Genomic DNA, 20250 nt, shown 5'->3' with positions numbered 1-20250 from the left:
ATTAAACTGCCACATATGGGAGCAAGTTGGATCATAGAAAAACTGTAAACATTTCCTAGAGAGCGCATGAACATGGGGTTAAGAGGGGCCCAGAAGCTCATCTTAATCCCTGAACTCCATAGGAGATTAAGTTCCAGCCATGCCTACATGTAAACTCCCCCTGATGAACATCTGGAGATGTTGTGTTCAAATACAGCACATCCCACATAACATGCTCATGTTCTCCTTCTCATTCTGCTGCAGCAACAGATTAAACCCGCAAGTGGTGTTGCTTGATTTACAACCTTAACGATATGTTTAGTTTTTGCAAAGAACGCTTGCTATTGTTTAACCTTAATTGTAAGGAGTGTTTTGACAGCAGTAGACCCACACGTTTCTGACCGTCCTTGAATGCAGCAGAGGCTGGAGCATTTACGCACTCATGACTCAGAGACCAGACCATCATCCATGCAGCAGATGCCTGTGATACTCAGGACTCACAGAGCTTTGGGAGAAGGTTTGTGCAAGCCTGAACTGAAACCTGAACTGGTCCCAGACTTGGAAGCCGTCAGAAGGAAATCTGTATTTGAAAGGATCGGATCTATCATGACTGCAAGGATCCAGGGAGCGACGGGCCAGGACAAACCAGTGCCAAAGAGCCGAGCAACAGGTAATTTACTGGGAGTGGAGATGATGGTCTCACCATGAGACAGGAACAGCTGCATTAACATATATTTTAAATGAATTACTATATTACTCTTATTGCTCATGACCTTATTTTCAATCTTCTTTTAGTGTAATTATCATAAAGAGACTAATTACTCCTAATTAGGCTGAAATTATTTTTATATTCTATTATACATTGTATAAAACAATTTTTAAACTTACAAACTAATAGAAATGTACATACACTTTTAGTTCAGTTAGTCTGACATTACTTTTTCCATATATGTCTGCCTCTCAGACTGCTGGATAAAACGTTTAGCCTTGATGGTGTTACAGCCTAATGAGAGTGTTGGCTTCAATTTGCTATAGAAACATAATAATCAGAGGACTGCATGCTGTCAGTTAGAGGGTCACATCTGGGTCATCCCTTTAATGTGACCAATGTATGTCTTTGGTATTCAATATTGAGTAAATAGTGGTCATATTGTACTTAATTTCATTTTTCAGTATTACTATAATATTTGTACAGTATTCCTCCACATGGAGTAGTATACTATTTTGTTCTTCTAAAAGGGTTAGGGTTCAGTTTACACTTTAAAGAAAATAAGTTATTAACACTTAGAGGTACATTTTACACACACAGAGGGAATAATGATTGTTGTCTTTAATTACAGCAAGAAAGAAACAATAAAAACATCCAGTGTAGGTACAGAGTATCAGTGGTCATTAGGATCATATAGCTTTGAGCTGGTGGAGTTTATGTCCGCTGTGTGTGGGGCTTTTTCCTTCTATAGTCAAGACAAATAACGCTGGTGCATAGGTGTCATTTACACTGGGGCGCTGGGGACATGTCCCCAACAAATGGCTGATTTTGTCCCCACCACTTTTTTAAAGCATAAATTTGTTAAAAATCATTCTGAAATATAGCTTGCAGTTACATAACAAATAAAAATGCCTTTAAAAAGGTTTATTTGCACATTAAGAACAACAAAAACAAATGTACATTGTCCAAAAAAAGTAACTTAAGCTAAGACAAACAAGCTACTGATTATAAAACAACCCAAAAACATGCAGCACTAATCAGTAAATTTAACAAATTCTTGACACAATTTCTTTATGGCCAAGTTTTTCGTTCTTTCCCTTTGAACATGACAAAAGAGAATGGAAGACTAAATCATGCTACGTGTGACAGTAGAAACAGAACTGAAAGCAACACAGAATGCCGGAGAGCTGCAATGACTTTATATTATATTATATATTTTGAGATGTCACATGCTACCTGAATTTTGTGTTTTGTTTTACATAGATAAAAACATTTCCACCATAACCTGGTACAGAAAAAAAAGTGACGCCCTTGCACTGGTGGAATGTAAAAAATGTAGAAGAAGGGGAAAAATACTACGGTTTTGATGGACCTTGTTTTGTCATTGTCAAAAATATTTAAACCAGGATGAATATGGTTTTTTTTTGTTGTTTACCCACAGCTCTACTTGAAGGGCATCTAATGAATACAATCATTTACTGTAGTCCACCACAAAGAGTACCAAAGAAGGGACTTCGGAAGGAATATTTTCTTGTTGGTGTAATTTAAGTTTAAGTTTATTTGTGTAAAGCTAAGGTTTGTGTGTTAGTTACACTGAATATGCAGGCGCAATTGAATAAATCCACCACTTTAATATACTGAGTTGTAACCATTCATGACATTTGATACTGAACAAGATGGAGACATGGGGTTTTGATCTTGTTTTTACAATTAAATTAAGGAAAATGAAATTAAATCAGTTTAAATTAGGTTTGTTTTGCTGACCTCAAAGTGAAGCATAGAAAAATGCAGCACTGTACCACATAACATATAACATGACTCTTTCTGCTGTGGGTTGCAGAGATGATGGTGAGGGTCAGGAGATCTCTGTGGCTGATACTGGGCATGCTCAGTCTGTCCCTGCTGTTAGTGGTGCTGGGAGTCTACTCAACGACCCGAACAGAGAGCCTGAATGTGACTGGCTACATCTCTGGAGTTATCGTAAGTTCCCTCGATTATTCCACGTCATAATTTATTCAGTGGGAAACAAAGCGAGATGACAGATTGATATGATTAAAAACACTACTTGAAAATACTTGAAAATGTTTTAATGGGTTTTAAGTTTGCAGCCTCCATGAAATCAGCAGGGGATTTGAAAAACATATCAAACATCCTCCAGCATGTGATATCCATTATGAAGCATTCATTTCACAGCTCGGGCCAAAGGTCCTCTTCGTTTGAGACAGACATAATTTAAGGCTGTGAAATTGATGACTGAATGATTTATTTTATATCCTTCAACCACCTTTTGCAACAGTATGTAACATAAAACATGCTGTATGCTTTTAAAATTGTACGACAAGAGCTCTTTTCATAGCTGTGTGCTAACATGGCCTTGCCATTCTTCATTTTGCTGAGTTCTTTCCCTTGGAAGAGAAATAAATCATAATGTGTCACGGTTCTTATGATAATGAACCATATTTTGCAAACACTTATATGTTCTTTGCAGCTGACCCTTGGATTGTTCCTGGGACTTCTGGGACTCCACCTGGAAGAAAACCGCAAACAGCTGGTATATTCTTCTGATCTTCCTGTCTCTCTTCATCTCACACACATACACGCTCACACCTCTGTCATAATTTTTTTTGGGATGTCATGAAAATTAAAAACACAAGATCATCCTATTCACAAAGTGCATTTCCAGACAAGGCTTACATTCCTGGAGTTCTTGGATAGACCCAGTTGTGCTTGGATTTGGTACTGTGTTTGTATTCATTTCAATTGTGAGATAAGTTTCGTGATAAGAACGTCCAATGTTTGACAGTGGAATTTTCAGTTTTCATTTTCAATTTATACCACTGATGACATTTTTCCAAGATGCGGCAAACTGAGATTGTAATTGATGAAGAGTAGGAATGAAGAAAAGATATGCTGAGTCTGTTAAGACTCCTAACTCTGCACAGTCAGTGGCTAGAACTTACAGAGACACGCACACTATGCTTTGTTCTGTAGGCAGAAATATGATTTTGAAGAGTCATGATTTAAAACAAAGAAGATTATTTTTGATATTTCTGAGACTGATATCAGGCATTTAGAGAATTTCTTTCATAGTGTAACCTACAGCTGCTTGTATATATATCGGACCTTCTCACAATTATTCATGAATAAACTATTAAAGATATGATATGTACACCGCTGACATTCACATACATATATAAATAATACAAGATTCTCTTCAGTTTAAGAGTTAATGAAGCTCTATAGCTGTGTGCCATGTGAAGAAACCAAATAGCTTCACACCTTTCAGACAAATTCAATTATACGATAAGTGTGGTTTCAAAACTGCTGTGTGATTGCCATGCAACCCTTTTCTCTGCTATAATCTGCATTCTTGTCAAACTGCCCCCATTGAAATCAAATTACCTGTTCTTTTAAGATTTTATATGTAAATTCTCAAATTTTATGCTTATTTGCTTATTCCTGCTCCAGCTGACGGCTGCGATCGTATTCCTCAGCTTTGGGATCATCGCCTCTTTTGCGTGCCTTGTGATTGATGCCGTCTGTGTTGTCTTAAACATGGTGAGTTACCTGCACATGCATGTGTAACACCAGAGGTACTGGATCGTGAAACAAAACAGTAATAGTAGACTGTAAAGAAATGATACGCCACTGTGCTGGTTGACTGTGATCCACCTGGACAGCCTTTGCCCTGCAGTGTGTGCCAACATCACTCTGTTGGCAGTATTTACACAATTTAATCCATGAAAAGAGTTCCCACAAATTATAGCTCAGTCTTTATAATATTCACCAGCGAAAGCATAACATGAGAAAAAAAACTGGACTCGACAAAGAGGCACCATCAGTGTAGAAGTACTGAAGGACGTCCAGTTGTCTTTGGCTTAATACATCCAGACATCTGATAACTTGGATGACTTCTGACACTTCAGACAGTTACTAAATGTAATTGATGTTGCTCTAATCGAGAGCTGCCTCCCTAAAAAACTTTAGAAAAGAAAAGCAAAGCTACATTCCTGTTTCCAACCTCTAAAATAAAGACATGTACATTTAAAGCTGGGGTAGGCAGTTTATTTCAGAAGCAGATTTTGTTATATTTGTCGAAATTCTCATTACACCTGACAAGAATCAATAAATGCTCTGACACAAAAATGAAAAAAACAACAATATGTGTGGCTGTCGCACATTAACAGGGCCACTGTCAATCATGATGTACGAATCATAACAGTAGTCATTAGTCTACTATACTGTAACGCACTTTTCACTGACCTCCAGAAAAAACCCCAGAGAGACTTCAGCTCATTCAAAACTCTGCAGCTCGACTATTAACAAGAAACAACAGGAGAGAGCACACCAGTCCAGCTTTAGCGGCTCGGCACTGGCTATATGTAACTTTTAGAATTGGTTTTCAGGTCATATTCAAAGGCCTTAATGAGCAGTGTCCAGGACTTTATCGTTCCTTCCCCGACAAAGTCTGATATGCTGTATTTCCTAAAATATTTCAAAATGTTGCACACAAACCAAAAACAGCACCCATGATTGCTGTGAATTTTACCAGAGTAACTAATTCCAGCGATGATAACCTTAAACAAGATTTTGTGAACTGAATGAGTTTTGGAAATTAATCACAAACAGACTCCAAACTCAACACTGTTTACTCAATTCAAATGTGTTTTAGACAGACTGCACACACGGCAATGAATGATTATCTTTTACATTATGTTGTTTTTTTTGTTTCTGTTCTGAATAAAGAATTGGTGCTGTTTTGCAATGAAACCCCATGGATGATATTTTCTTCATATATTAATTTTCCAGGACATACGTCCACTGAAAGCAGGGAGATGCCAGTATTACAGCAGTGGCAGTGGCTACATCTATGAGAATTTCTACACCTCTGTGAGTAAAACTTATAAACTCAGGTATACAGTGAAAATATATTTATATGAGAGTAATTCAGACACGTTATCACAATCTGAATTACAATTAAGGCAAGCTTGGTCAGGTCCAGCTAAATTTGAATTTATGTCAGATATAACCTCATTTTCTCTTAGAGAGATAAATCTCTGGAGGTAGTTTTCTATTTCAGCTACATTTGTGTTGTTTCTGTATTTTCAGGAGACTACATTTTCAACTTGCGTTTCCTATTCCAGGTGTCGTGTTGGAATCTAAATGAGTCTTGTAACATGACAGTACGAAGTGGGACCTGCTACTGCTGCGACCTGTACGACTGTGCCAAGTGAGACAATGCGTTATTATCCTGCGATATTATCTCAGTAGCCTATATTGTTACCACTACCATGTCATCAAAATTTAAACAAACTCTCAGCCATTATCTGCTAAGATGTCCTACTTAATTGTCACCAAACGTCCAGACTTTGTCTTGTCATTAATTATTGTCTAACACATTAAAAATAATTGGTAATGATCAGAGCTGTTGTTTTGTTCTGCAGTGGAGGCTACCTCAGCAACTACTATGAGTTTGTTGGAGTACGAAGCTGTGAGGAAGTTTTCACTCTGTACATTTTAATTTGGACCCTCACCGGCCTGAACCTCGTGGCCTTCTTCACAGGCATCCTCACCACAGCAGTCCTGGGCAGCATCAAGGACTTGGTAAGACACACATACAAGGTCCATATACTGTGTGGACATGGTACATTTGGTGCATTTAAGCTCAGTAAAAAGCAAGTAACTCAGTAAGATGTACTCAGAGGCTCTGAGGCTAAAGGGGATTTTATCTGCATACATGAGTTTTTTTATATATATTTATTTTTGTTTAAATAAGAAAAACATCAAAAATTGTTTGTTTAAAGCTGCATTCATGGATTTTTGGCCACTCGGAGCCAGAAGAACTACAAAACAAGCCTGAGCGCAAGAGTCATTGCCTAAATTCATCTCACCACGACTGAAACTGTGTTCACATGCGTTTGCGACTTCCACTCACTATGTGTGCATTCATGCCACCTTTAATTTTCAGCTTCATGCTGACGTCACACCCAACTTGGCCATGGCGTATTCTCTCACACACTGTGGCAAAAAGCATAAAAGCAGGTCCCAACCGTGTGGTCAGAGATGCAAGCAAAAGCTGTTAAATCTAGTTTACTAATTTATTACACAGGTTCAAGATGAGTTGTGTTTCCATAACATTTAGTCCGTGCAGCATCCTTTCCTATTCAGCTGCGCGTGTTGTCTTTGACTTTGTAGTTCTACAAATAAGAACAGCCAATAATAAATATTTCCTGAATGAGATATCAGTTCAACTCACTCTTTCAAATTCCCTGGATGCTAGTTGCTTGAACTATTACACAGATCAACTTTCCATCAGATTGAACTCTGCAAGATGTTAAGGGATCAGATTACGACAGGTTCTACAGTTTTTATTAAGAAGAAATCGCTTCCACTGCCAGCAGTACATTATTGCATAGCTAGCTGGACTGCTGATGAAATTGAAATGACAAGCCAAAAAGTCAGTGGCAGGTCAAATCCAGCCAGCTGTACCACAAAGGAGCCATGACAGTTCTTGTCGTTCTGCATGCAAAAGCTGTTTATGGACAAATTCATAAGAAAACAGCAAAAATGCCCTTGTGCCTTCCAGAACTGACAAAAAGGCGGGCACAATGTGGGATTCATAGTTAACAATTCTTACAGTGTAAACTAAGTCTCCAGTCCTGTCAGTTCCCACCATGATCAGCTGATGGGAATTACAGTTAAATGACAGGTAGTGGTAGTTGAGGAGGGGCCCGGAGTTCATTACAAAGATTTCAGAGATGGTTACACAGCAACAAAACCTTTGTTCAGCTTTAAAAGGCAAAGAACTTCATGTCTGGGCTATTACTTTAAGTATTCAGGTACAGCTAAACCCTTAACAGAAACTCAGCTTTATTCATCCATAAAAAGACAACAATAAAAACAACTACTCAAACCAATTCTGGCTGCATGGTCAGGGATTAAGTAGACTTATAAATGACATATTTGGCAGCAGTAGGATCCAGGCTATTTCACTGCGTGTTTAACAAGGTTCAACTTAATCTCTAAACAACAGGAACCAGATAGCAGACGGAGAAAAGTGATGAAGCAGAGGCAAACTAAATGCAATTCAAGCTTAGTTTCACACAGATGTTATCGCTTTGGGTGAGACTTTACAGTGCTTTTTGGCCTTTTCCCCTTTATTTTATTGTGTTATATATCTTTTTGTGCATGTAATAGGCTTGCAAAGTGAAAAAGCCCAAAGTCCAGTTACCATCTCCCACAGAAAACACTGCCCCTGAACTGCCTGAACACGGATTGTAGTCCAGCCTTTACTTACTTAAACCTTCCCCTTAAATGGACGTATCTTGCATTCTTTAGTCGTTTTTTGGGAGTTCCACATGCACAGTACCTCTCAGTTAAGGACTAGGCTACTAGTCAGCAGGGATGGAAATTAACACCCACCACCCGCCAAATACGGGTGGATTTTCCGTTTGTTGGCCAAATGTTTGAGGGCTACCCGGCATATAATTTCTAACTCCCCTGGAGGGGGGATGCCCTCTCTCAGGCGGGGGGCGCGATCAGGAGTTTTCCGCTTCTCGGACAGCCCCTGTGGGTCCGGCTGCTGAGAAGCAGCGCCTGGAGGGTCTAGGTCTCTCCCGTGAGGTGGTTTGCACCATCCAGGGGTCGAGAGCCGCCTGTACTCAGTCCTCTTACTCCTCCAAGTGGTCGGTGTTCCAACGCTCTGTTGGAACCGGTGGCCTATCTGCTGCCGGGGGTGCTTTCGTTTCTCCAGCTGCTCGTGGACAGGGGTCTGCCGTTCAGCACGGTTAAAACCTATGCTGCCGCCATCTCGTCCTGTCACGAGGGTTTTTAGTGTCAGGACGGTGTTCGCTCACCCCCTGGTGAAGCCTTTCCTGAAAGGAGCGCGGAGGCACAGGCCTGTTGTTCCACAGTGGGATTTGGCGCTGGTCTTACGCCGCTAATCCAAGCTAATCCAAGCCCCTTTCGAGCCTTAGAGACGGCGGACCTGAAGTTTCTTTCGGCCAAGGTCGCCTTATTTGTGGCTCTGACATCGGCCAGGAGGGTCAGCGATCTGGCTGCCGTCTCTGTGGCTCCGTCGTGTCTCAGGATTAAGGATGAAGGCAGCTCGGCTGTCCTAAGCCCCAGTCCTGCATTCATGCCTAAGAGCTTCACCAGCTCCTTCCGTCGAGGGTGATTACTCTCTCGGGCTTCTTTCCTCCCCCCCATGGGTCTGAGGACGACACTACATCCCACCTCCTCTGCCCAGTGGGTGCACTGTCCTGTTACTTGGCGCGCACGGCCGCCAGGTGCCGTTCACAGTGCCTGTTTATGCACTACAGGGAGCAGTCCAAGGGACTTCCCCTGTCGGCGCAGCGCCTGTCTCACTGGCTGTACGAGGCTATTTCACAGGCCTATATGTCAGCTGGTGAGTCCCCTCTGGACGGCATCAGGGCGCACTCCACGAGATGTGTCTCATCCTCTGTGGCGTTGCACGGTGGGATGACAATAGACGACATCTGTATGGCGGCTCCCTGGTCGTCCCCGTGCTCTTTCGTCCGTTTCTACCTGTGGGATGTCTCCTCTTTCTCGCTGACTCACTCAGTACCGAGTGTTTTGGCTGAGTGATTTTCCCTTGTGAGTGTGCGGTGCGCCCTCTCCCACGGGACGGTGGGGGGAGCGGCCACTCCTCGCTCTGCTTCTGTACAGCTGCTGGGCCACCCATCCAGTTCCCCGACTGTTACACATGGGTCATTTATGGCTCGTGGCAGGTGGGTTTTGTGCTTGGTGGGACCGTATGGGCCAATGAGGCGTTGACTCATCCTGCTTTGCCTCTAACCCAATAGCGATAGCCTTAGAGGGCGAAGCCTACACAAACGGTAGTTACGTACTGTAACTCCAGATTCTATGAGTATAGGCAGCCCTCTGAGTTGAAGGCCTCACTGGACCTTGGTTCTCAGTGCTGAAGAAAAGGCATTTTGGGAGCCGAAGGCTGGGTCTCACCGTTGTATATATACAAGATGCGGACGTAGGAGAGGCCCACGCTGTTGGTGGGCGTAGACAACTATGCTCAGTGCCGTGCAGGCGCGCGCAGGGGTAAACCCAATAGCAATAGCCTTAGAGGGCTGTGCCTATACTCATAGAATCTGGAGTTACAGTACGTAACTATCGTTACGTCTTGAAGTCTTTGTGGCGTTCACACTACGTGCCTGATCGGTGACAGCGGGTCACACACTACTCGAGCTGACAGCGGCTCTGTTACCCGACGCAGGTCTCCAAACCACATTCTGTCAAGAAAACGCATGTTGTTATTATGAAGATAGCAATTATAAAGACAAAGAATATGGGTAAAAGAATGGATTAACACACACAGATAGCAGGGATTGTCCGAGCTACAGAGAGAGCTGGAGAGTGTGTTTTGCGGTGAAAAGTATTTGCCCGATCTGCCAGCTGCCTGCTCTCATTGGCTAGATGTGGATGTGGAGTCGGCCGACTCTTCCAGGTATTTGGCATGCTAGATATCTGGCAGATGTCTGCGATGCATCATAAATGTGTCGGGGAGCCGTTTTGATGTGTCATTGAGTAGTTCTGCAGCTTTATCCCGTGTGAAAAGGCCTTTATACTGCAATCATGTGTGCTTTCACATATTGGTCCGGCTTCACAGGAACCAGCGGAGTGCAGCAGCATGTTGGCTGTGACTTTTCACAGATTGTTCCATCTTTCTGTCTCATGGCTGTCACCAAATTTCCATGCTTAGAAGCGGATACAATCAGACCATACCTATTCATAAAGTGCAGCAAGCTGGCATATTGGCGCAATACCCCCGTGAAACAAGGCAGCGTGAAAGCTAGTGTCAGGAGCTAATTACCAAAGTTGTACTAGGAGTGTTTTTAGCTTTTAGCTGGGTAGTTGGCGGTCCAGTCAGTATCTAACACACTGTCACATCTTCTAATGGCCCTGCTGTCCTCCCCAGAGATCAAGAGTATAATCCATAGGCTGTATAAAAAAATACTGAGTCCGTCAGAACCAGGAGGCCAGAAGAGGGGGATTGTAGAAAGTGAACAGTCTGACGAGGAGGTTTAAGTTGAAGAGTTAGGGGTGATTAGATTTATGTCTTAAGCCTATATTTAATAGCAATAATTAAATTTTCCTTCAAATTTCAGTCTGGCCTCTTCTTTAAATTTGTATTTGATTTATTATCTCAATTAAAAGGACGGAAACAAGTGTATATGTGACACAGTGGATTTTTTCATCTACCAGCCACCTTGGCATTTCCACTCCTGCTATCCAGTCAGAAGCAGAGCAGGGCAGGTCCTGATAAGCTGGTAACCACAGCTTCGGGTGGTGAGTTATTAATTAGTAACAAATGTATCTTTCATACATAAAGTTTTACCCCTGCACTGTCTGTACATCACAGTAACAAGTCCATTGACTACCTGGAGGATATCTAACATTTGGTAGGGAGGGTAGGGGTGAGGGAGGCAGCTAACGGACGTCCAGTGTTTTTAAGGGCATGCCTGACTAGTCGCCCTATCACATACGGTAGCCAGCGAGGCTGTGCACTGTATAAACCTCACTCCCCGCCGCCTCAAGAGACACACTAGCAACCAATGAGTTTTAGCCTCCTCTTTAGCGAGCCTGCTTCTCGTACCAGAGGTTGCGGGTTCGAGTCAGGGCCTTGCAGTACAACTTGAGGCCAGTTACACAAGCACAAAAAGACATATCCAATAAAAGAAAGTGATAAGGCCACAAATGGTGATCTGACCTCTTTAAAGTAGTAATATGTAGTTTTCAACACCTGCAACCAGGTGTGTGCTCATACGCATGCTCGGCTCGAACTCATGAGCAAGCATAATCATTCAGAAATGACACAATAAACGCAGACACACCAGCATGTCGTCTGTGGCTGTCCTCCCAGACATGTTCCTCTAGCTGCTCTGTTACTTCCAATGTTCCTGGCTCAGAGGCAGATCAGATCAGACCCCCTTTTCGGCTCCGTAACATTACCTTTCATACAGTGCAGCAAGCCAGCATATTGGCACATTCCTCCCGGAAAATAAAGCAGTGTGAAAGCGCTATATACAGACACACTGGGAGACAGCGTCACATGCTGGAAACTCAGGTAAACTTCCTCCGCACTGTTACAGTAATATGTTTTATCAGCTTGAGGTTGAAGTAATCCATGGTCATTACATTGACTGCATTTAGCTGATGTGATACATTGGTGATAGCTCGCCTGCTGCTTTTTAGTAAACTAAGTAACTACCCACTACAGCTAACCTAATTACTATTTGTTTATCTTTCACTGGAGGCTCAGCAATGTCAGCACAGCTAAATATATTGGATGATAACGAAATGGTTAGTGAGCTAGCCTGAATATTATAATGAGATTGTTGCCACAGTTATACCGCAGTAAGTAGGCCCTGTTCCTGTAGGGAATGGGTCTTTCACTGTGTTGTCCTGCGCCGGTCTGATGGGCTTCAGCACATAACGTGTTACTGGACTGCATTTCGTTAGCTGCGGTGTTGTCTGTTTAGTCTGAGAGAGGCTCTGAAGCGCGCACAGGGCTACATCACGACCCGATACCTTCACATTAAAGTGGCTGTTCCAAGCAACAGAGAAGACATGCGTGTGGTTCATTTCTAAGTGAGTTTAGAGCCCATTGACAAAAAGGAAGTAAAAAAGTGTTTTATTAATAAGTGATTTCATTAAAATGACCTCTTTAAATGGCTACAATTGAGCACTAAGGAGTAGGAATGTTCAGGCTCAGTTATGTAATCCTTTTGTGGAAACACAGTGTGCAGCCAGAGATTGTTCCTAATCCTTGACAAGGTCTTCGGTTGAAGCTACATCTAATTTGTATAATGTGGTGCTCCTTCAACAGCATACCAGCATTCAGCCAGATGATTTCTACACCACATACGCATTTGAGGGAAAGAAAATTAGTCTGCTATACTAAGCATGAGAGTGTGAATGTTAAAGAGTCTCACATACTGTGGTTGAACAATCACTGCAAAATCAGAAACGCTAGACTGGTAATAGGTTCACATATGCATTCAAGTCCACATCTGTCCAAATCCTGTTTTGTTACAACAACGCATTAGTTTTAGCAGGGCAGCGGTTTGCGTGCTCGCCTTGGTCCCACCAAGTTCCTTAGGTCTTTTAGAAAAAAACAGAAAGACATAAGCTCAAAAATGTAATCTGCAATAGACTGAAGCCTGTGTGGCTTTAAAGCTATCCACAGTTATGTCCAGTTCACTTCAGACCTTTATTTCCCCACAAAAATAAATTCATTTTGCTGCAAGAACAACACAATACACAATAAAGGTGAATAATGCAGTAACACAGCACTATCCAATGGCTTTTTTATTCCTAAAGGTTTCTAAACATGATCATCGCCCTCTCATTACAGCCGGCAGAATGAGAAATGCTTATCGAGATCATGTACTTGTAGTGCATGTTTTTCCCCGTTGCTGTTGCAGCCAGAGCTCTGTCTTTCCTGACACTCCTCCAGCTCCATGCAGTAAGAATATGGACTTTTAGTTATCAGCAGTGTTAACCAGGACTGTCTCTGCATGCTATGCCCCCATCCATCAGTGAGATGTATCAAAGCATTCCTTCTCTCCTCCTCCTGCAGCTTCCTCTTGTAAAGTCAAAGTCAAAGACACATTTCCCACGAAATTCTGCCTAAAGAACCATCTTCTCTAGTTTTTTATGTTGAAATATGCTTTGCATGTTCATCATGTTACTGTGGTTTTTCAGTTTGAAAGGAGATTTTAGTGTTCATTACAGGGACAAAAACTAGGGTCAACAAAACATTTGGCTTCCACTGTCAAGCCTGCCTACTGAAAACAACAAAGATTCAGCTTGTCTGTGGTCTATGAAGAGTTCATTGAGCTTTGTACTGCCAGAGATGGAGCTGATTTGGCCTTAGTGAGCCTAAGCTGTGTGGCCAACAGACCACATATATAGCCTCTCGTCATCCTTCACGGCATGCTGCCAGAACTACTATCTTTCCATTATATCATGCAGAAAGTTTCATTTCTGTAAACAACATTATCTCCAACAATTTAGCAATTAGACTCCCCGAACACTCATAGTTCTTTTAGTTATCTTTAAATCAGTTGTTAGTGTGTTTTTTCACTGGAGGAATGCATTCAGACTTTCCTCCACATGTTCTTAAATTTAATATGATTCAATACTTTCTGTCACTTGCTGACTCTCCCTTTTAATTTTAGAGTCCCAGGCGTTTCCAGATCTGTATAGTGACAAATTATTATCGGGAATCGTCCGTCCAATATTTGCTGCATAACTTACGAGATGATTAGTTGTCATGTAAATATGTTTACATTAATTGTTTGGCAGATGTTGTATATGTTTTATTGTGCTGATATTCTATTACAGAAAAGACAGGGAAGCTAACAGTTTTTTAAAGTTATAGATTTGTAGCCTCCCAGCAGTTTTGGATCTAACCTCAACCTCAAATGTGCTGCAGACAGACCACCCAAATGGAGACAAAAACAGATTTTTGCATGGAACAGTGTATGCTGCATTATGAAAAAGATGCTTGGTCACTAACTGTGTGCACCGAGTGATAAGTGTGGCTAATAACATCGAAAAATTGAAGCGACTCCACTTCATTTGAGTTATCAAATAATCTTGCATCAAAGCTTGATTTCTTTTTTTCATCACGAAACAGAGCTAAAGCAGCTAGGATGCAGAATAATGTGTAAGTTTTCAGCATCATCACACATTTAACAGATGGAGCTTAGTGTTAGCTGGTTGGCCTCAATTGGTTTCATTTACTCTACACCATCAGCTGACTAGTAGTGTCTAGTCATATTTATGCAGGTGTGCAGCGCTTGCGTTACAACCGGACTATCACAGCTACCAGATTCCTTTGACAAAAATATCAGTTGTGAGTTGTTGGTGCTGCGAGGTAAAACGAGTGTGGTGGCTTTTCAATGACTGTTTCTGTTTAAATGAAAAGGATCCTACTCTTTAAAAAAGGTCTGTCTCTGTAGGGATCATTACCACAATGTTGTCAGTTTGTTGTCAAATGTTGTTCCAGTTGGTCACATAGCCACAAAAACAGGTTGAAAAAGACAGAAATTACATTTTAAGGGCAAATTTTTGGCTTTGATGTTTTAAAGGCCCTGGAAACATATTTTCTCAATATGCTTCTTGCTATGAGCAATGAAATCCTTGGAAAAGGTGATGTTTGTCCACCAATCAAGATTTAGCGACATTTAAATTAAATTATTGCAGGGTTTGCTTATGTTGCAAGGCCACTATCACTGATCAAACCACACACAAAGTCCTGATGAAGCAGATTAACTAGGTTTTTAACTCTTAATAGGTAATAACTATGGATGTTCTTTAAAGAAACTTTAGTCATGTGTGTGTTTCATAAGGATCATTTCTTCCAGCAGAATCTTGTTACCGCTTGGATTCTGCCCTCAAAGAGCCTTTTCTGCCAAATCTAACTGTACAATGTTAGACAGGATATAGCCAGTTCCATGACCTATAAGTCTATCTGAGTGAACTGATTGAAGTTGTCTCCCTTCAGTTTTCAGTTATCCAAATTATTGGATCACATGTAGATTTGCATAGATTTCAGTCATACCTGTTATCATTGTGGGAGGTGAGACATTCAATTTCTAAATAAGATATCCTGAGCTGACTTTACATGTACATACTTTCCATGATCGTGGCCAAAACCACCATCTTAATCATCTATATCATTCACTTGTAATGGCTGAATGTGACTGTTTTAGTGTTTTCACGTGTGCACACTGCACTTGCAATAATATCGTGTGTGTGTGTGTGTGTGTGTGTGTGTGTTTCTCTTTGTTTGTGTCAGAGGAGCAGGAGCCCTCCTGAGCCCTCTGAGAGCACAGCGTCTTCTCCTACAGCTCCTCTGCTGATGGACGCCAACACTCACACAGTTGGCCAGCTCCACCCAGTCAGTATGCGGTCAACGCTGTCTCCTCATTTTTGATCTCTCTTGTCTTCACCTCCGCCCTTGAGACTAATCATCTTAACAGTCACGAAACTGACACAAACCTCCTCATCTACACCCTACATCCACCCAATAAACATCCCTTAGAGCAGTGATTCCCAAAGTGTGGTGCGCGAGCTTGGCTGAGCCAACCAGCGCTGTAGGCTACTTACAAATCCTCATATGGATCCTCTTTTTGTTCATGGTATCTGTTTATGAGGCTATTCACAGGGTGAGATTTGTGAGAAAAGAGAGGGGAGATGTTTGGAAAGGTTTTTTTTGTCATGAAAATACCCCCCAACGGTTCGGCACGCAGAAGAAATGTGGATTGATTGCAAAGTTTAACCATCACATTATGAGAAAAAGTTTTACTGCCACTGTTACTTTTTAAAGTAATAAATATAACGTTACATCACGATGCAGAGTTGCAGTGAAAAAACAGAGAAGACGGATGTGTTTAGCGCAGTGAGTGGGTAAGGGGAGAGTGACTGATTTAAAAGCCATCACTTTCAGGAGTGTCACTGAGTGAAACCCCAGGTATGTTCACACTGGTGTAACATGGACACTGCACTGCTTGTCATCTTTGATGTTTATTGCACATATATATGTGTGTGTGTGTGTGTGTGTGTGTGTGTGTGTGTGTGTGTGTGTGTGTGTGTGTGTGTGTGTGTGTGTGTGTGTGTAAGCCAACCTAGAGAGAGAGGGTTTTTTTGGGGTGTAGCAACCCGGTCAAGATGTATAAGGGGGTGCGTTGCCTAAAAAGTTTGGGAACCGCTGCCTTAGAGTGTTGACTGTTGGTTGATGAACACCATGTAGGCTATATAACCAAGTATCCTACTGATTTCTCTGTGCGTTTCAATTCAGAACGGGGTTCAAATGATTCCCATGAGCCTTGTTCCTTGTTACAAACTGTCACAAAAACTTCAAAAGAAACATCAAAAGAAACCATTTAATGGACACTAGTCAGTTGCTTAAATACCTATAAAGTGAAACAAGACTTGATGGGATACAAGATATCTTGAATTTAGGAATTGAGTAGTTTGTATCCTTTAAATTGTGGTACTTATGTAAATATCCTAGTTATCCTCAGGTAGTTTTGGCATCTGTTTTAATATAGAACTGTATTAGTTTTAGATACATTTTAGTAATTTCATCATATTTAGTTGATAGAAACTAAAGTCGGTTTAGTATAGCTTTAGAAATATTTGGTCTGTTTTTTCTAGTCTATTTCATGAAGGTCACTGAAATCAAAATAATAATACCTTTTCAATAATTAGAGTTTATATGACTACAGTTGTAGTTATTGTAGTGAGTGAGTGATATATATTTTGTGTTGTTTTTGGTGTAAATCAAAGGTTTCATTCATCCTGTTCTTTGGTTTATGAGTGAATGTTGGTGCTGCATTAGGACATGTTTCTTGAGGCGTTTGGTTCATTGCTGTTAAAACAAACCCCACATGAATCTAGTTAAAACATTCAGTATGCACCATCACTACCCAGAATCTCTTTTCTCTGTAGTCACAATGCTAACTGACATACAAAAGGCTTTACACATTTAAATTTTAAATTTAAAGGCAGGTGGAAATATGTGTCTAAACACAGGCAGCTGGTTCTGGTATGAACATGAACTTCAGTGGTCACATTAATGTCTCACTGTTTCCAGAATCACACTTCAGGATGTTTTCCCTGTCAGCTTGATTTACATAATTAGGGGTATTTACATGCAAATCATGTTGCATGTTTGTCCTCGATTGACCTCAAAACAGCAAAGCATTCTTTAGAGGTACCCTGTTGAGTGTTTTTACCACTAGTTGTGCTGGAGGGTAAAGTTTGGATGAGCAGGACCCAGTGTTGCCTATCATGTGTTTGTCTGCGGGTGCAGATCTTGTTTTGTACCATGTAAGTGCCTTTAAGAACCTTTTAAAGCGCTATATAAATAAGATGTATTCTTCTTATTATTATTATTATTTATTATTGTATTTCCATTCAGTAATTAACTAATTGTACACAAGGGATTCACAGGAAATGATGCAGCGTGTAATCCAGTATTACTGTCTGTAATTTTATGACTGATTATCGGCCTCACTGTTTACCGTTCCCTTGCTGGACGCTGTATCAGAGCTGTATAAAGTTGCTGCTTATGCGAAGCCAACGTTTCCTACTGCTGCTGCTTCATATTAAATGCATTTAACTGGCAAAACAAGGCGCTACATCTATTGTGAAGCAGCCACAGGAGACACAATGATGCTTGATCAAAAAAGATACTGTGTGCAGCATGAGATCAGATCATAAATACAATCATAATTGTAATTATTAGTGACTGAATTCTTAATAACAACAACATATTTCTTTAGTACATTAAACTTTGTCTATTTGACTCTGTAGACAATTCCTGTAGTGTCTCCCTTTAAGGACACACACAATGAAGAAGAAACAAAAAGTGAAAGTAAAATCTTTTTTTGTCGTTGTTTAAATTAAATCTCCGCAGGGTGTGTCTAATAAAGAAACACTTTTAATCTTTACTACTGAACCGTTCTCATGCCAAACAGGGTAACAACCCTTTTGAGTTATTCAACAGATGATTTAACAGCGATTTAGCAGTTACACATACATTTCTGTAATGTTCTACCGCAGGGTGCATAAAACATTTCCAAAAAAGATAAAAAATGAAGGTGGAAAAAGACTGGTGAGGGCTCCAAACTTGACCACCCACATTTGATCAACTTATTCGGCTGTTGCATTTCAGTCTGTGCAATAAAGCTAGGCCTACGTGTTTACCACCAGGAATGTTTTATTTTCATCAGAACAATAAACCAGTTTTTATAATCCTCAACAGGGCTGTTTAATGGAATTCACATCAATAGAAACATAAAAGTAGAGAGTGAAAGTTTATTAATGACCTAAAACAGAAATAGCGAGGTGTTTTTGAAAGCTTGTAAAACGCTTGTAAGTAGATCATCACAACATACAGTGTTTAATACACAAAAAGAAAAGAACTTGAATTCTGTGGTCAATTTCTTTCTTTGTTTCCATCCTCTATTTCTCTCTTTCCTATGTCCTGTCCTGCTCATGCAGGGGGCCTCGATGTATTTCCCTCCAGCTGAAGGTACAGCTGCCTCACAGAGTTTTCCTTCATCAATGACTCCTCACACGGAGTCCAACCCTCCTCCCTTCGCCCCACTGACCAGCCTGCTGCCTTACAGAATCCACAACCTCTCCGCCTGAGCACGGCCAGCAGGGTTTAACCAGAAAACAACCAAAAAACACATACAGAAAGAGCAGAAAGCAATAAACAGCTTTATTTTTTTTATTAGTATTGATGTTGTAAGGAAAGGAAAAAGTACGTCATGCAGAAATTTAAAGATTTTGTTGTGCCTCCTGCTACTTTAAATTTTCATTTTGCTCAAAAACATAAAGGTCTTCAATATAATATGTAATATAAATGTGTCAACGCATGTGTATAAGAAGCTACGATTCAGGTTTTCATGAACATCAGTGAAACCATACACAATAGTTAAACTTCATGAAAAGGTATCGTCTAAAATGGCGTGACGTTCTCACACAGCCAAACTTAATCAGACACACGTTTTTGTAATAAATATTAGGCGTGTGTGTGCTTTCGTTGGTATTGTTGTTGATTTATGTCCTATGAGGCCTTCAAACATGTGATTTACATACATACATGCAATGTTTATTTTACTAACTGTTTTTTATACGTTACAAGGGATTAATCACTGAACAAAAATGTATTAAATAAATGAATTACAAAACAGTCAAGTTAATTTTATTTATATACATGACAATATGACAAATCACAATTTGCCTCAAGAGGCTTTACAATCTGTACAGCATACAAGACCCTCAATTCAATTGAGGTAAAACTCCTCTAAGAAAACCTTTTAAAGCGGAAACAGATGTGCGTACAGAATAGACCAACAGTAAAACTACAGTACGGACAATTAGGGTGACAAAATTGTAGATTGCAAACATAAATTAGGAACCTGGATCCACGAGGACGTCAAGCACTTTCAGTTATCCTCAAACAGATCAGGACCTGAGCCACACCACCTCCGCTCCACCATAGAGACCTGGAAGAGGACCGACTACACAAACACACTAGAGGCAAAGCTAAATCACAGCATTCAGGGAGAAGAAAGGAAGAGACACACATTGAGGGAGCAAGAGAGACAAGGAGAACATGCAGATAAGGGCAAGAGAAAGAGAGGAGAGGTGAGGCTGATTCCCCTGGAGGATGAAGATCCAGATCCAAAACAGAATGGTTTGGATTCTTTAAGTCATCTTATACGTGGTAGATAAAACAAAACAAGGTATAAAAGACATCAAATGCATTACTTAAGGACACGCTCATGTCATTTTGGCTGTTTCTTTCTTCTTGTGAGAGGGTTTGTTGAAAGCTTAGCCAGTGAAAGTTTTGTTTGATATGAACATGAACTGAAACTCAACTGTATTGTTCACATTTGCAGTGATGACATCTACAAATCCAGATTTTGGCTGAATCCCTTTAATGTAACTTGGTTGACATCAACTCAAAGACGTTAATAGCTTCAAATGGTTGTACATTT

At 40.8% G+C, this 20250-nt stretch overlaps 1 protein-coding gene across 2 annotated transcripts; it reads left to right on the top strand.

Moving 5' to 3' along the window:
• The first annotated feature begins 279 nt into the window (after window positions 1-279).
• LOC119883377 (transmembrane protein 255B) lies at window positions 280-19439 on the top strand. Of its 2 annotated transcripts, XM_038693999.1 has the most exons (9): window positions 293-649; window positions 2529-2668; window positions 3177-3239; window positions 4157-4246; window positions 5498-5578; window positions 5833-5918; window positions 6133-6292; window positions 15531-15632; window positions 18743-19439. In XM_038693999.1, exons 1-9 carry the CDS (start codon window positions 391-393, stop codon window positions 18890-18892), a joined length of 1131 nt encoding a protein of 376 aa, XP_038549927.1. In that variant the 5' UTR covers window positions 293-390; the 3' UTR covers window positions 18893-19439. The 2 variants fall into 2 exon arrangements, with proteins under 2 accessions (XP_038549929.1, XP_038549927.1); XM_038694001.1 differs by lacking the exon at window positions 15531-15632 and having other exon boundaries at window positions 280-649.
• Window positions 19440-20250: the final 811 nt, after the last annotated feature.

This window comes from Micropterus salmoides, unplaced genomic scaffold (genome assembly GCF_014851395.1).
Source record: "Micropterus salmoides isolate LMB-PRFRI ecotype aquatic unplaced genomic scaffold, ASM1485139v1 Ms_hic_scaffold_3, whole genome shotgun sequence".
In the NCBI taxonomy this organism is placed as follows: Eukaryota; Metazoa; Chordata; class Actinopteri; order Centrarchiformes; family Centrarchidae; genus Micropterus; species Micropterus salmoides.
The sequence above is the reverse complement of the archived record's forward strand: the minus strand, read 5'-3'. Positions and strand labels throughout refer to the sequence as shown.